At 49.1% G+C, this 16,733-nt stretch overlaps 2 protein-coding genes across 2 annotated transcripts; both read right to left on the bottom strand.

The window, feature by feature from the left end:
- Positions 1-11,552: 11,552 nt before the first annotated feature.
- Positions 11,553-13,207, bottom strand: LOC119407143 (uncharacterized). The gene has a single exon (XM_037674004.2). The coding sequence runs from the start codon at positions 13,084-13,086 to the stop codon at positions 11,830-11,832; it is 1,257 nt and encodes a 418-aa protein (XP_037529932.1). The 5' UTR covers positions 13,087-13,207; the 3' UTR covers positions 11,553-11,829.
- A 1,764-nt stretch (positions 13,208-14,971) lies between these two features.
- LOC125760147 (nascent polypeptide-associated complex subunit alpha, muscle-specific form-like) lies at positions 14,972-16,280 on the bottom strand. The gene is made up of 3 exons (XM_049419883.1): positions 15,824-16,280; positions 15,141-15,496; positions 14,972-15,058 (listed from the first exon to the last, which is right to left on the bottom strand). The coding sequence occupies exons 1-3, from the start codon at positions 16,164-16,166 to the stop codon at positions 14,972-14,974; spliced, it is 786 nt and encodes a 261-aa protein (XP_049275840.1). The 5' UTR covers positions 16,167-16,280.
- Between the last annotated feature and the right edge of the window lie 453 nt (positions 16,281-16,733).

Raw genomic sequence — 16,733 nt, 5'->3', positions numbered from 1 at the left:
GAAAATCTATCCGCCGTTTTACTGAGGTCCGAAAGTGGACCCGCGCGCACGAGCAGCCACCTCATACGTCAGCACTTTTCGCGAGCTCTCGGCGCTCGGCCAGTTGTGATGGAGCTGATCTGCGCGAAGCACCTGCGCCGTGAGCGTCCGTGAGAAAACAGAACCAGCCTGGCTGGCACGCGAAGCGGGCCATGGATGTGAATGCGTTCCAGATCCCCTAGCATGTAGTAAGACGCATACACTGACCCGAAATGTGATGGACGGAAAATTTGGAAGAAGACAAAGAACAGACGAGGAAGAACTATTGTCCTTGTCTGTTCCTTGTGTCCTTGTCCAGGTTATTCCCGTTCTTTTTTTCTCTTTCCTCATTTTCTTTATTTTTTATTTTGCAGCTGGCACGTCTGACCAACTAGTCCAACAGTGAGTCCTCCTAAAGCATCTACTCAGCCCGTCACTGCGCACAGTAACAGCGTCGTCCACATTTCTTCATCTCAAGGTCTCCCGTGGGAACAAATTACGTAACCTCATTATTACTACGCAGCGCCTATATAACGCTGTTATTCCGTAATTGGGATTAGTTAACGAACGAGTTGAGTGTTTACATTCCTCCTCTCCTTTAAGCAGACATCCAATCCATGCGTAGTCTCACATCCATCCGATGCTTCATTGCGCCATCCATCTAACACTACTCATCACCTCGCACATCCGTGTTGTGCTGCAGGGGTGAAACCACGTGCGGCAGATAACGACCTGTACGGGCAGTCGGGGTATAAAAGGTGAACGGTTGGGCGGAGTGGGAGGTGCCGACAGTCGTCGACCCCCTTGGAAGTTGATTAATGAGCTTCATTACTAAATTGACGCGATCCCGTCAGCTCGTGAGAAATAGAGGGCATAGGCGTGCGCATGGTTCTCCATTAGAAGTGGGGGTGGGGGGCACAGTATTACTGCCCCCCCCCCCCCGGCCTTATTGGTCGACTCCGAAGAAATGAACTCGAGTAAGGGCTGGCTTCTGGCCTTGTTGATACGACATATCTTAAGTGTTTAGTGCAGGTTTATCAAGATCGGAAAAGACGGGGACATTGAATCAGCAAGTATACATAGGCTGGGTCCCGAGATTGCGTTAGTACCCAGTCACTATACTTGACAAACAAAGAACTAGGTCTCCTCGATGCAACTGTACCTGCGCATGCCCGAGTTTTGGTTTTTCGATGTATAAATCTCCGTGATCCGCCTTCAAGTAAACCATTTGTTGAAAGTTATCGCCTGTGTGTGTCTTCGTCTTGTCCCGTCTTGATAAATATTCGCTAAACACTTAAGAACTCAAGTAACGTATATACATTGGGGGTCTAGTTGGTACGATATTGAAGCTGAAATAAAACTGCGCAGGGGACGGAACACAAGTAGAAGTCCACAGGACGAGTGCAGCGACTGAGCTCGTCCTGTCCAATTCAACCTGTGTGCCGTCCCCTGCGCAGTTTTATTTCAGGGAGTCCGAAGAACAGAAGCTTCACACTGGATGCAGAGGTGAAAATGAAGCGATGGCGAGCTTCTGACAATGGCCTGCCTTTGGTCCCTAGCCTTCCGAGGATAAAGATGGGGAGTAAAGAGTTCTTGGAGTGTAACATAAGGCGTTCTCGGTGGCTATCTTCGTGAAGAACCTTCATGGGCCCGACACTTTAAACAATGTAGAGACAAATCCGACAGTAAAGGTGTGGAACAAACTTGGCACCTCCCTTCGATGATTAGAAGGGGGGGGGGGGCTGCAACCTCCGTGCGCACGTCTACGAGAGGGGGTTGTTTGCCAAGCAGGCGAAGAAGAAAGATTCACGCAAAAAAAAGCATATGATTAGCGCTGCAAGACTTGTAGCAATTAGAGGTACTGGCGGTTCAATAAGTGGCTCTTAAAACAAATACGGGCTGTATACAGGAGCGTACGGGAAACGAACGCCCACAGCATGTTAGCAGCCATGGCTGAAGCCGATGGATAGGGTGAACGAAGCTAAATGGCAGCGTATATTACTGGCTAATTAGAGCAGAAGAACGAGTAGGGACTAACAAGGCGAATGGGACGTTGGCGAGGCTTTAACTATCAGCAGCTTTAAGTTTGAGCAGTCGCCGGCATCCGGATTCACTTACTCCGGCTGAAAAATTAAAACGATGGGTAGTTTGAGCTTCGTGACAGTTGTCAGCTGTTTAATGCGTTGGTCGTTCATAGCCGGAGGTTGCCATTTGATCGAGTTGCGCTGTTAAGAGTTGACGGGCTGAGCATGCATATATTTCGTGCCAACTTAAAGAAGTGCAATTTTTGTAGAGCAGTTTCATTAAATAGTTAGGGCAAGGAGGATGGAATGCCGCTAGATGATAGTAAATGGAATGTCGTCAATCTTTGAACTACGAGGTCTACTAAAGCCAGCGAATGTATATGTTGCACTAACTATATTGCTCCCACTGACATAAAAAAAAGTTACGTTTCGAGGGTTTGCGCGCCGAAATCATGCCGTTGTAAGGCAGTTACGCTTAGCCGAGCTGGGCTCCGGGCCAACTCATGAAATACGCCGTCGGACGAAGAACAAGCTTTAATTCTATGCACTTGCCGAAAAGAAGAAATAAAAAGAAATGCGCCCACGGTGTGGTGTGTCGTCCTTTTAAAAGCATCTTCATGACGAGAGGGGAGGGAAAATCAGATGCTTCTCCGATAGTGCACATGCGCGACGGCGCCTATCACCCGAACAGTTTGGCTCCGCTTCGGCAATGGATGAAAACAAGTCCACGTGCGCGATTGCAACGAGGGACTCTGACTTCAGTCTGACCATGCGCTTGAAGGGGTGTTCATTATTTGAGAGCAGGAAAGCACACCTGTTGGCATGAAGCCGAATCAGTTCTGCGGAAGTTGAAAAGGCTCAGGGCGGTTCATAATAGAGAAAAAGAGTCATTCACCCGTTCACAGCTCCAGGCTACAGAGGAAACATATCCGGATTTTTCAAAAACACAGCTTCGCAGATTCAGGTATCAATGTGATCCTAATAACTGCTGGGGAATTGTGAGCGAAAACCACGATATGGTTATGAGGCATACCGTAGTGAGGGACTCCAGATTAATCTTGACCGTCCGGGGTTCTTTAACGTACACCGACATCGCACAGAGACGGGCCCCTGGCATTCCACCTCCATCAAAATGCGACCGCCGCGGCGGGGATTTGATCCCGCGACCTTCGAGTCAGCAGTCGAGTGCCATAACCATTGCACCACCGCAGTGGGAGAGTTAGCGCTTGTGTTGTTTGTTTTTTCTGTACATTTTAAGAAAAAAAAAAAAGAGAGTCATTTGACTCCTTTCAGAGAGTCCTGACTAGCCACGTATATGACTCTCTTTAAAGAGACACGCCAACTCTCCTTGGACATCATTATCCTCTCTTCGGAGAGTCTTGTGACCCACGACTCTCCAACTACTCTTGTAGAAGAGTATATGACTCTCATTCAACAGTCATATACGACTCTTGAAGGAGAGTCATATACTATGTATATGAATGTAAAGAGTCACGTATATGAATCTTTAAGGACAGTCATATACGTGGCAAGTCAGGGCTCTCCGAAAGGAGCCAAATGACGTTTTTTTTTTTTTCTTAGAGTGTAGTGCTAGTGCTGTCGCGTAGTCAAGCTGAACAATTCAGTTCCTGAATTGCAGAAGGATGTACAGAAATAGAAAAGACAGCGGTGCAATTTCACTCTTTCAAATGTTATCTTGCTCATGGAAAGCCGAAGTTCAGCTACACCGACATTAGCCCAATTCCACGGGAATCGCTAGAAAATTAAATGGTTGCGACGAGAAAAGAATTCACTCACCGCGAGAAACTTAGGCCACCGAATAGCTCGGTCACAGCTTCTGATCGCGCCACTGTTGGTCCGAGTTAGTTCCTTTTTTTATCCTTAAAATCTTTTCCTTTTTTAATGTTACCTTTCGCCAACGTCGACCAATTTTGAAACGCCTTAATCGAGAAACGTTAAAAACTCTGTCGAACGGCGTGGATGGAAGCCGCCAGAAATAAATCTTTCCCTTTGGCCAGAGTATAAGGGTGTCTACATTGAACGCGCTAAATTGGAAAGGCAGCCCGAAATTACACCGCGTCACTTCGCGCCGCGGTCTCGCTCTCACGGAAACGAAGCCGCTCTCGTTTCTAATTTACGGCTGCGCTCTTCGCTCGACCTCCCCAAGGGTCACCGTCAATACCAAAGACAAAAAAGAAAAAGAAATAAAGAACCTCCCTTCGTAGGCGCCCTCTCCGATCAGTTGCAATGGCACCTCTTCTCAAAGTGTGACTGCACATTCGTGCGTATGTTATCTAAGTGTACAGAATGCGACTTCGTTTCATTTTTTTTGTTTTTTTTTCTTTTAGCTAATGCGAACCCACATGCCAAGCCGCGGTGGCGCTACCCGTACAACCATGCGACTTGGGACACGTTTTTGCTGACTCGCTATACTACGATGCTCATGAATATCCGAGAACAAGAAGTAGCTGGTGATGATGCAGAACCGAGAAAGAATTAAAGAAAAAATACGCACACACAAAAAGCAGCTACACATTAGAGGCGGCGCACATGCGCGCAAGCCAAGAGTGCGTAGGCTCATCGAATTCTCCGCTCCCGTCTCTCATTACCGTATTCATCATCTAGCAAATTGCAGGTTGTCCACGTGGGGCTTTTTCTTTCCTCCTGGTTCTATCTCTCGCTCACTGGCTCTCGCCCTCTCCTATTCACGGGTCTTCTAGCAGTCTTCTTTGTACAAAGCCAATCGTTTTGAGCTTGCTCTCGCTCTTTTCCTCCTTTCCCTCTTACATCCTGGCACGTCCATGCTCATTTCTTATTCCTATTCTCTCGCACTCTTTTTTTTTCTGTTCCTCGTTTTTCGGTTGATGCTGTGGTCCTTTCGTTTGATGCCGGGTACGCAGACTCGGTCACTTCTTGACGCGTTGCCGCCTTTCTTCTCTGCTGCCTTGACCTCTCTCTCCCACACCTAGCTTGCACTTACACCGTAAGTTTCGAGATGTTTTGCGTCTTCTCGCGTGGATGTACGCGCAGGTCCTTTTTCGGTTATGCGGGCTGGCTCAAGTTCAGACTCTTGTACCCGAAGCTTCACGCGTCTTCTTCTTTCCGGAATGAATCAAGGAAGGAACGAAGGAAGGAAGGTCGCACGACGAGGCGGAATCGTTGACTCGTCTTGAACGATCGTGCATCTGTTAATGCTGTTGTTTTGCCGCTCGCGATGCGACTCGTGACTGCAGCCCCACCTGTAGGCCAGGCAGGGCGTTGCAAACAACAAGCGCCGGTGCGACGCCTTTTCTTGTTTTAATCTCTGTGCCGGTGCAAAGGACGAAGCTCTGAATAAGGAGAAGAAGAAGAAGCTACTTGACGGAAGGTTAAAGGATCGGCTTTGGGGAGAGGGAGATGTGTGTGGAACGGCGGGCTCACATGATGGTCGGGCTTTCGTGTTGCTTTAGTCTGCGAGCCATGTTTGCTCACCGCCACCTGCAGGTTTTTTTTTTGCGTCGTGAGCGGCTCGCGTGTGCTCATTAGCGTTTTTTTTTACTCATTCGGTTCGCACTTTCCTCCTCTCTAATGCGCTCTTTTGTAGAACGGAAACTCGCGCAAGCTTGTTATTCATGATCATCTAATAACAGCGCGTGTAAATGAGGGAAGAACGTAATAGAGGAGCACAGTGCTGTGAGGAGAAGCCATCGAACACGGAATGTCGCCACAGCGAACTTTTCGACCATAAGAGCGGGGGGGGGGGGGGGGGCATTTCGCCGCAGCAACGCCCCCCCCCCTCCCCCCAGCATTGTTAGAATCCGAGAGAAGACAAACTTCGAAATGGTTGCAAGAATGAAAACGAAGCGATGACCATTGTGGTCCACAACGGCCTGTCATTAATCCTCGGCTTTCCGGGGGGGGGGGGGGGGGGGGCAGGTGGGAAGCATAGAGTTCTTGGAACGCAATACCGAGTGTTCTCGGCTGTCATTTTCATCAAAAAGCCTGCGTGGCCATAACCTCGCCCGTTGAACCATAGGCAGTTTTAGAATAGCGTACGCTAAGTTAGCGTTAGCGGCCCGCTATTTCCGTCAATTAAAGGAGTACTGACATGAATTTAAAAATTTTTTGGGTTGTTGCTCTAAATGAAAGCACGGGTGTCGAGAACCCTAAAAAGAGTGTCCTGGTGCCTGGGGATGCATTGCATATATTTTTAATACCGCTTCTTTCAACCAGCAGTTTCAGTTTCGGTTTCGAGAGGGCGGCTTCATAGTGACGTGTCAAGTCGGCCCGTGACGTCACGGGCAGACTGCAACCCACGAAATATGCATCTGCTGTCCTTTGCTGTCAGTCGAACGTGGTTCATGATGAGTGAACTGTCGTCCAGTGCCTCCGACAGCGATTTCTGTGATTTAGGCTGCATGCAGAACCCAGATTTCGCAAACCAAGTAAGCTGACTTGAAACGTCATAGGACTCTCCATGCGGTGAAGCTGCCTTGCAGATGCTGGGAGATGAAAACTTTAAAATCAAACTTCAATAGTTATACGTGCTTCCCGGATGCGGTGTGGGGAGAACGTTAACACTACATGCCAAGGAAACCAAAAACGTCCGTTTTGCTGCACTTCAAAATCGTGGGAGCCCGCAAGCGGTCAGCGTACGACGCATGCGCAGTTGCGCGTAATGCCAACGCAAAGCTTTGCGTACGCTATTCTAAAACTGCCTAATGACGGGACATGGCCAACCGTGTGAAGGTGTACACTCGGCGGCATCCCTAGTTGCTTAAAGGGGGCAGCCGCGCAAGCCATCCGCATCAGACCACACATGTCTGTCGTAACCCTTGTGCAGTCGGCGTCAAATGTTTTGAGACCACTACTTCCGAAGAAACATTGAATTTCTCATCGATTTGTGAGTGTATTCGCTAGAAACTGCACAGTACATATTGTTAGCGCGTTTCAGAACAGACAGGGAATATATATATATAGTCAGGCTGCCTGTGGAAGAAGCGGGAATATTCAGCTTTTTCTTGTGCCTCGATGTCCCTTAACTTTTAACGCCGACTGTACGTTGATTATGTTCAGAGGCTTCTGGAGCATGTCTAGGGGTCGATTAAGTAAAGCAGCCGCACTGATCGCTGGTAAACGCGCTGTCTATAGAAGTCAACTCTTCAATGTGCGTTTCTTCCATCGACGCTCACCGCTCGATAATCAAGATGTGGTACTTACTTGCAATTAACCGGAACATCGCAGTAACGAAGCCTGTTGATTCATCCAAGACCTTGTTGGAACGCCGCATGTCGTAGCGTCGACGAGGTTGGCGCAACTGACTCCGAGTTAACGGGAAAAAAAGGCATACATCTATCCGGTCTTCTTCTTAAACGACAAGAATAAGACGTCGTGAGATAAAAAGATGGGGCATGTGCGACGTACTCGCTGACAGCCAACTCAAGGGCGCATTCGAAGCAGACAAGCGTAAAATATGGCGATCACTGCGGTTGGGGGAACCGTCATTTTAACAACAGCGCTTCAGTGAAGGCAAGTGGATATCACACACGTGCGTGTGCCGACCCGCACGGCGACGCAGCATTTTTCAGGCTTGAGTGTTCCGCCCGCGTATCTCGTGTGTGCGTAACGTAGTACGCGGCTTGGCCGCCCACGCAACAATATTTTATGCGCCACTGTACTCCGTTTCATACATCAAGTGCAACGTACGCTATGGAAGCAATAGCGAGACTCCTTGCAGCAGGCGCCGCCAAGAAATACTTCAAGGATTTCACCACCCTTGACGCAATTTTCTTTTTCGTTTTTAGGCTGAGTAATAAATGAAGCGGCTTTGTGCCTTAGAAATAAACAAACCCCATTTTTTTGTACGGTTGTCAATAGGTTGTTCTGAATCGCTTAGCGTCTCATTGTTTTTCGCATTGTGGCCTCCGCGTAGTTTCGGCATCGCGCAGCCGGAGCCAGTCGCGGAGGCCACGTTTAACAACAAGGAGACGCGCGGACTTACACATGTTGCTGACCGAAACTCTTGCATAGCTTACACAGCGTTGCAACTGATGTTATAAACGGAGTGTAGCCTGCGCTTACCACTTCGGCGCCCGTAACATAAGGTTCGGCCGCCTCACATAAACGTGATAACTGTCGCCCCAGTCGCTATGCCACATCTGTTAAGTTGTTCAGACCCCTCACTAGTCAGTTGGCTTGCGCCAAAGGCCAGTGCCTATTCGCTCCTCAACAGCTCCCGGTCACGTGACCAGAGTAGAAACGTCTCGTGTGACGTCGTTGGTAGAACGGTTGCGTTAGTTGCCTTTATGGAAATCATCGCGTTCTTGTCAGCGGCAGGTCACTGCCTAACCTGGCTCTCGCACTGGTGATGCTGGCAAAATAGCGAGAACCGTAGAGTTGCATGGCCTAGGTTACTTGACCCGCAGAGACACGGGCCGACCGCCGACACTGCTGAAATAGCGATACAGTTGAAACCCGCAATAACGAAATCGGCGGGCAAAGCACAAAATTTCACTCTTGCGGGAATTTCGTTGGCGCGAGAATGCGGCATAAAAGACATGGAATTAAAAAAAAAACATGTTATTTCCAAAAGTCAGTAAGTTTGCTTTGGCGGGCCTTACCATGCAGCAATTTCATGCCTCTCGATCGGGAATCTCGTATGCCACGGCACAAAGTTCGCGCCATGCACTGGTCAGTGACGGCGGCACTGCGCTGTCACCAGTACCGTCATCAAGTGCGCCTACAGGCGAACCTTCTTCCAGTCCGCTGGATCAGCGCGGATCAGCGCAGAATCGTGGACAGCGAGCTGCACGCAACGCCGAATTTTTCGGCGATGTCCATTTTTTTTCTGCCCTTTTCCACCTCACTGATGAGTGCAGCCTTATCTTCCAGCGTGAAGAACTTCCGCGTTTTCGTTGGAGGCGGCATCTTCGCAGGCAGCGAAATCGGACGAAGCAATCGCAACACACAGTTCACGTTGCACCAAGTGACCAAGCAAACGCTCCACAAATGGCAAACACACGCGACGATGTGCGCGCAAAGCCGACAAAGCCAAGCACAGAGCCAAGCCAACGAACGAAACTCCATGAGGAATGTGAATTTGGCTACGTAGTCCGCGATAACGAGCAAGTGTTTCGGCAAGCCATCGTCATCATGATTGTCGCCAGCTTTATGTTTTTTTGCAAACAATAATGGCGTCTGCTACTCAAGTGCGCTGTAGCGATAGTTTTGCACAATTTAAGTGTAGCACGAATGCATTTCAGCAGTTTTAGAATGTAGTTAATGTTGCGAGAGTAGATTATTTGCGCACTCGTGTTTCAGAAATTTCGTTAATGAGGGACTGCGGTATGAATATCTTTCGTAGTCGTGAGTCACGAAATGCATTGACTCCTATGGGCGTTCGCCGGTGCTCCGAAAATATTTCGTTGCGGTGAGAATTTCGTTCCCTCGGGATTTCGTTATCGCGGGTTTCGACTGTACTTGCCGCAACCGCCCTAACACTAACGTCATACATGACGTTCCTTGTCAAGTCACGTGGTCCCGCTCTGCTTAGGTGCAAATAGACTCTTCCGCGCCAAAGAGAGCGAGAGCGAAGCGACAAGCTGCTAATAAATAACACGAGCTGCGTATTCTGTTTTAGTCGTTTGCCTATGACGCAGGTCAGAGCGTTTTCTTTTTTTTTTGTCACTTAAAGAAAGTTTTAAATTCGGGCATCCTTTTCGTGGTGTTCCCCTTTCTGTGTTAAACGTTCACGTGACGTAAAAAAATCAATGCACGAGAAATCATCATACACATTACACGGGCTGTCTTGTTGCTGGCTTCGAAGGTAGCAGAATAGATCCGGTATTCTTGGTCACATTTAAGTGCTGAGCCTGTCGGTCATTTTATATATGTTCAAACTGTGATGTAGTGTAGAAGAGTGGGGCTATTGAAGTTTGCGCAATGATCTATCATTTTAATTTGAATGAAAATCTAGTAACTCACATTAGTATTGTTCTCGTCGAATGTTAATTCCATATGTATACGATTGTGATTGACATAAGATCTCAACAATTTCACAACTAAAACTACATCGGTGTAGTTGCCAGGAGAGGCAACGGAGTGAGATAGCGCAGCGCTGGGGTGAATACGAAGTGCCTCTTGCTCATCTGCGCGATAGCTATATCATCATCATCGTCATCATCATCATCATCATCATCATTTAATCAACTCCTGATCACCTTAACATCGGAGCCACACGGGCACTTTCGATCGCGATCAGGGCCGATCGGAATCGGGTTTCTTGATCGCCATCAACAATGGTCGCTGCTATACACGGTCAAAACTTAGCTGTATAAAGTTTGGTGCCGACGTCAGCCAAATCGTGATCTGTCTTTCTTCGAGATCGAGATCGAGCCTGATCGCGATTAAAAGTGGCAGTGCAGCAGCACCTGATCCGCATCGAGCCTAATCCGGATCGGCCCTAACTGCGACGAAAAGTGCCCGCGTGACACCGTTCTTACCTAGCTGAGTGCTGAACGAGGTGCACAAGCAGGAAATGCGCGGACTTTCACGGTATCTCACAGAAAGCAACGCGAAAGCGAAATTAAACGAGCCACGTAAGTACACAAAATATAAAAACGCGCGAAAAATGCAATGAGCAATAAGGTGCACAAGATGAAAGACGTAGGTTATGCAATATTCAACAGGTATAATGGATTGTAACCGAATGTATGAACGCTAACGTGGCGAGCTCATTTGGGATGCATTCGCGTAGTTCATTACAGCCTTTAACGGCGGTAGCTGAATAGGACTGGTGGAGAGTGTTCGTTTGGCCACGTAGGGCGCTGCAAACCTAAAGAGTTGATGACATACGCCGCCTGCTAAGTGGGTGTTGATGACCGCGTTACGTGAGGCAGGAAAGTTACAGTATTTAGCAGACAAGCTTAAACTGCGCGAAGAAGGCAATACTTAACATAGAAACACGCACACACACGTTTTCTAGGGTAGTGTAGAATAAAACCTTGAAACCCGACACCTGGAGTAGCAAGCCAGGCGACAAACCAGGCTAACCTCTCCGGGCATTTCATTAAAGAATCTTATCTCTCTCTCTCTCTCTTGAAACCGAGGCCCACACCAACTATGGGGGATTGGCCAAGATATGTTTTTACGTGCTGTCTACTTCGCTCAGTTCAAGCTTGCCTGCTGAATCTATGAACCAGCTGGCCCTGCAGCATGCCATGCTTGGTATAGTAAAGCTTGCGAAGCTTTTCTGTACGTAAATATAGTTAGTAAGTTACCACCGAAATGTTTAGCTCAATTTATATACCCGTATATAACCCATAGCTCCTTTTTATCAAGGACGTGAAGTCACATTTGTTCAACATGTGGACAGGAAGAAATGACTATTTTGTTGTTGTTTTGTTCGTGCGTGTGGCCAAATCATGCACAATTATTGTTATTTGGTCATTGTACAAGTGAAAGAGAAAATAATTCACGTGTTCAATCACGAGAAACAAACAAAACAAAAACAAGGCAAGAAAGATTCGGGTCTATTGTTTATTTGACTTTAACCGGACTGGCAGGCTTCGATGCCAGTATTTTTTTTTATTTTCTGTACATTAACCGATCTTGTTACGTTTGCTGGTCTGTACATTACATGCCATAGGGGCATGCGGAGAAAAACTTAGGCAACATTGACAAAAAAAAAAATAGAAACGCCTGTCTGATCTATTACACTCTCAAACAAATAAACAAGATCCGCGACAAATTTGTTCGTCGCGGGCCTTGAGGAATGGTTTTAGTTCGCACTAAACTTGAGACTCTTGTTTCAGGACAATCTAGAAGCTCTCGACGGTACTTGAAGCAGGTGTGGTACTCTCGTCTGAGACGTTCTGCGAGCCGAGCCGTTATTTGTGAGCCAAGACAAGTCTACGTGTGTCCTAGCCTTCTTCGCAGCGGCGAAAAGTTCGTGACTTAGGCTTGGGACGAACTTCGGACTTTGCTTTAGCGACATGTTTTGCAGTATTACCTTCAGAGGCGCTATGCTCTCACTGCTACTGATGTTTAGACAGGGGTTGCCTCGCCGAATGCACTGCTCCAGAATGCCCAGGACCAAGTCGTTGTGCCTGGAAGACGTCGATGGCAGTTGTTGAACAACGGTCAGCACAAACTTCTCCGTGTCTTCCATTTCGGGACCGAGATGCTTGAAAGAGTCGTTGTACGTATCAAGCAACCGTTCGGCGAGCACTGTCTTGATGTCCGGCCTCTTTTCGTTAACGTAGGCGTTGTAAAGTTGCGAGAGGACAGACTCCTTGTTTCGAGAGGGGTCGTCATTAGAACGTCCCGTGTTTTTGAGGAGCGCCTTCTTCTGGGTAAGAGCCATCGGCTTCTGTAGCCAATCTTTTAGGTATCGCAGTTCGGAGGGAGAGCTGGCCGAGAGATAATCGTGCGACTTGGGTTTTAGAAGGCTCGAGCTGCGTTTCCACCTTCTAATCGATATTGAATCGATGTAATTGTCCTTGAGCGTCAGTATAAACTTTGTGACTTGGCTCTTCAGTTCCTTCGGAAGGCCGAAACCGTCGCGAATTCCGACGTTGCACAGCGCGAAGATGAGGTTGTGGATGTCACTGGAGCTGAGCTTCGTGCACTCGTGACCGTCACACCTGAGGGCAAGCTTGAGCAGACGGATCCTCTCCTCAGTCTTCAGCGAGATTCTCTTGCTGTGGACGAGTTTCAGAAGAGCTATGAACGATCGCACGGCGGGCTGTGGCAGTTTGCCGCCGCCCATCTTCCAGACTTCTTCCAGGTCGTCGAGCCTGAGCTTTCGCTCGGCCTTGGCGACCTTGCGTACCTCGGCGAAGAACTTTCCGAACAGCAGGGCCTTCTCTTCGTCGGAAATGGTGGGCTCCCGTAGCTCCTCCAGAAAGACGTCGTAGTCGCCCATCTTGTAGTAGACCATTTCGTCACCGTCTTCGTCTTCTTCAGGCTGCAGGTTAAGCGCCTTCGCGATGTCTAGCATCAGCCACTTCTTTTCGTGGGCTTTATGGGGGAAGTACCTGTCGACGAGCATGTCGATAGTGTCCATCACAGTTCTCTGGAACCTCTTCACACAGGATGCCAGCGCACGGAGACTCTTCGACCTTCGTCCGGTTTCGGTCGGCGTAGAGGAGGTGGATTAAGTGTTCCATGTCTGGGCAGGAAAGCTCGCTCGCAACGCTTTCGGAGATAGATATCATGTAAGTGTTTTCAGAGAGCAGTTTTGTGATTATGTCCTTGTGATCAACGGCACAGAGGAAGACACCGACGGCCTTCACAACGACGTCATGAGCAATTCTCGTCCCATGCGACTTCAGGTAATGGGCGACTTCATAGGCGACCTTAATCCTCTCCGAAGGCGCCAAGTACTTGCACGACATCTTTAAGTCCTTTAAAGCGAGGAGTATGATGGTGTAAGCGTCATGGCTTCCTATCGTTGTAGCCTTTATCAAGAAAGTATGGAGCACAGTAGCATTAACTTTGTATGTCCTTCAAGTCGGTCCTTATGATGACCAACAAAGCCCAGATTTCTTCAGTCTCTGGAGTAATGAAACTGGGTGTAAGGGCTGTGCTTATTGCTTCTTCGGGTCCTGTTTGGGGCGGTACCTGAGTGGAAGTGAAAGTATGTGCTACCTTAGTTCCATGTAAAAGACGGCGTCGTTGGCGTAGCTACGGTAGGAACAAATGCAGATGGTACTGAAACGCCGACTGTTGCTTCAGAAACCGCGACCACAGGTGTAGGTGGAAGACCGGATGGAAAAGCCACGTTTGTGGAGAGTTCAACAGATGCAAATGATGGTGGAGTAGTCTCATGGAGGTTTTCCGATGGAGCAATAGTGCCTGTCTCAGTTTCAACGTTTACTCCCCCGGATGGCGTGGGCAGAGCTCCACTGGGAACAGATGGACCCAGCGGAACTGAGGGTAGGGTTGTCAGAACTCCGGGAGTACCATGCGGAAACGTTGACGGCATTGACGCTAGGGTTTCTGGTACTGTCTCGGATGCTAGAGACCCACTTGGCAACGTACGTGTTTCAACAGTAAGCGGCACGGCAGTGGAAGTCGCTGCCTCTGGTACTGAAACGCCTACTGGAAATGACGGCACTGCGACACTCGGAAAACCCGTCACACCAGAAGGTAAAGATACCTCCGTTGTAGGCACAGCAGAACCACCTGACGGAAATGTGGAACTCATCTCCTCTGGAGAAGGTGATGCCCCAGGCAGAGAAACGCCAACTGAAGCTGACGGAACGATGGCAGGTCGGCTCACCAGGAACACCACGTGGCAAAGACACTTCACTTGTTGGGAAGACAGACATGGCTGACGGGAGCGTGCCTGTCACTACTGCAGATGATGGAGAACTTGGAGCTATCTGTGGCACCGACACGGTTGCCGACATAGAAGGAACAGCTACGGTTGGCTGAAATGGCACAATTGAAGGTGCTGCGAAATATTGGGTTGACGGTAAAGACGCGCCCGTTCCACTCACCTCTTCACCAGGAAACGTTGACTGTGTCCCGCCTTCGGGCACGGATACACCTAACGTTACGAATGGAGCTAACAGTCGATGGTTCACCTGATGCACCAGACGGAAGCAACACCTCTGTTGTTGGGAAAGAAGAAACACTCGAAGGAAACACTGGCTGACCCGGTGTTCCAGAAGGCGATATCTGTGGTATCAGAGCTGTGGAAGCGCCAGGTGGAAAGAGAGTCGTGAATTCCGAAATGGGGAAAGACGGTGGACTGCTAGTCTGTGATTCTGGCACTGAGACACCAACCGATACTGATGGAACGACAACTGTCGGTTGACCTGGAACACCAGATGGCATTGTTTCTGTAGTTGGAACCACTGATGGAGCCGTCGGGAACTGCTGCGTGAATTCTCCATGGGAGTAAGGTGGTTGACTACCAGTCTGCGCCTCTGGCACTGAGACTCCTACAGAAACGGAAGGAACGACGGCAGTAGGCTGGCCAGGAACACCAGATGGTATTGGTGCTTCTGTCGCTGGTACACCGGAGGGTCCTGGTGGAAATGGAGTCGTATATTCTGAATAGGGGAAAGACGGTGGACTGCTAGTCTGTGACTCTGGCACTGACACACCAACTGATACTGATGGAACAACAGTCGGTTGACCTGGGACACCCGATGGCATCGTCTCTGTAGTTGGAACCACTGATGGAACCGACGGAAACTGCGTGGTGAATTCTCCATGAGGATAAGATGGTTGACTACCAGTCTGCGCCTCTGGCACCGAGACTCCTACTGACACCGAAGGAACGACCGCGGTAGGCTGGCCAGGAACACCAGATTTTACTGGTGGCTCTGTCGCTGGTACACCCGAGGGTCCTGGTGGAAATGGAGTCGTAAATTCTGAATAGGGGAAAGACGGTGGACTGCTAGTCTGTGACTCTGGCACTGACACACCAACTGATACTGATGGAACAAAAACAGTCGGTTGACCTGGGACACCCGATGGCATCGTCTCTGTAGTTGGAACCACTGATGGAACCGACGGAAACTGCGTGGTGAATTCTCCATGAGGATAAGATGGTTGACTACCAGTCTGCGCCTCTGGCACCGAGACTCCTACTGACACCGAAGGAACGACCGCGGTAGGCTGGCCAGGAACACCAGATGGTATTGGTAACTCTGTCGCTGGTACACCTGAGGGTCCTGGTGGAAACGGAGTAGTAAGTTCTGAATAGGGGAAAGACGGTGGACTGCTAGTCTGTGACTCTGGCACTGAGACACCAACCGATACTGATGGAATGACAACTGTCGGTTGACCTGGAACACCAGATGGCATCGTCTCTGTAGTTGGAACCACTGATGGAGCCGACGGAAGCTGCTTTGTGAATTCGCCATGAGGATAAGATGGTTGACTACCAGTCTGCGCCTCTGGCACTGAGACTCCTACTGACACCGAAGGAACGACCGCAGTAGCCAAGCTAGGAACACCAGATGGTACTGGTGGTTCTGTTGGTACACCCGAGGGTCCTAGTGGAAATGGAGTCGTAAATTCTGAATAGGGGAGAGACGGTGGGCTGCTAGATTGTGACTCTGGAACTGACACACCAACTGATACTGATGGAACAACAACAGTAGGTTGACCTGGGACACCAGACGGCATCGTCTCCGTAGTTGGAAGTCACTGATGGAGCTGACGGAAATTCCGTTGTGAATTCTCCATAGGGGTAAGATGGTTGACCACCAGTCGGCGCCTCTGGCACTGAGACTCCTACTGACACTGAAGGAATGACCGCAGTAGGCTGGCCAGGAACACCAGATAGTATTGGTGATTCTGTAGTTGGTACAGCTGAGGGTCCTAGAGGATATGGGGTCGTAAATTCTGAATAAGGAAAAGACGGTGGACTGCTAGTCTGAGACTCCGGTACGGAGACACCAAGTGATACTGATGGAACAACAACAGTCGGTTGACCTGGGACACCCGATGGCATCGTCTCTGTAGCTGGAACCACTGATGGAGCCGAAGGAAATTGCGTTGTGAATTCTCCATGAGGATAAGATGGCGGACTACCAGTAAATTGTCTCGGGTATTGAAACGCCTACTGACATTGAAGGAACGACCGCAGTAGGCTGGCCAGGAACTCCAGATGGTATTGGTGATTCTGTAGTTGGTACACCCGAGGGTCCTGGTGGAAATGGAGTCGTAAGTTCTGAATAAGGAAAAGATGGT

The sequence above is a fragment of the Rhipicephalus sanguineus genome, chromosome 10, assembly GCF_013339695.2.
Source record: "Rhipicephalus sanguineus isolate Rsan-2018 chromosome 10, BIME_Rsan_1.4, whole genome shotgun sequence".
In the NCBI taxonomy this organism is placed as follows: domain Eukaryota; kingdom Metazoa; phylum Arthropoda; class Arachnida; order Ixodida; family Ixodidae; genus Rhipicephalus; species Rhipicephalus sanguineus.
The sequence above is the reverse complement of the archived record's forward strand: the minus strand, read 5'-3'. Positions and strand labels throughout refer to the sequence as shown.

Excerpts from the sequence above, each read along its gene's own strand:
- LOC119407143 (XM_037674004.2), bottom strand. The coding sequence starts at position 13,086 with ATGGACACTATCGACATGCTCGTCGACAGGTACTTCCCCCATAAAGCC.
- LOC125760147 (XM_049419883.1), bottom strand. The coding sequence starts at position 16,166 with ATGCCGTCTGGTGTCCCAGGTCAACCTACTGTTGTTGTTCCATCAGTA. Across the intron at positions 15,497-15,823 it reads GATGCCATCTGGTGTTCCAG|GTCAACCGACTGTTTTTGTT; the intron begins GTCAACCGACAG and ends CGGGTGTCCCAG. Across the intron at positions 15,059-15,140 it reads CTGTTGTTCCATCAGTATCA|GACCCTCCGGTGTACCAGCG; the intron begins GTTGGTGTGTCA and ends CATTTCCACCAG.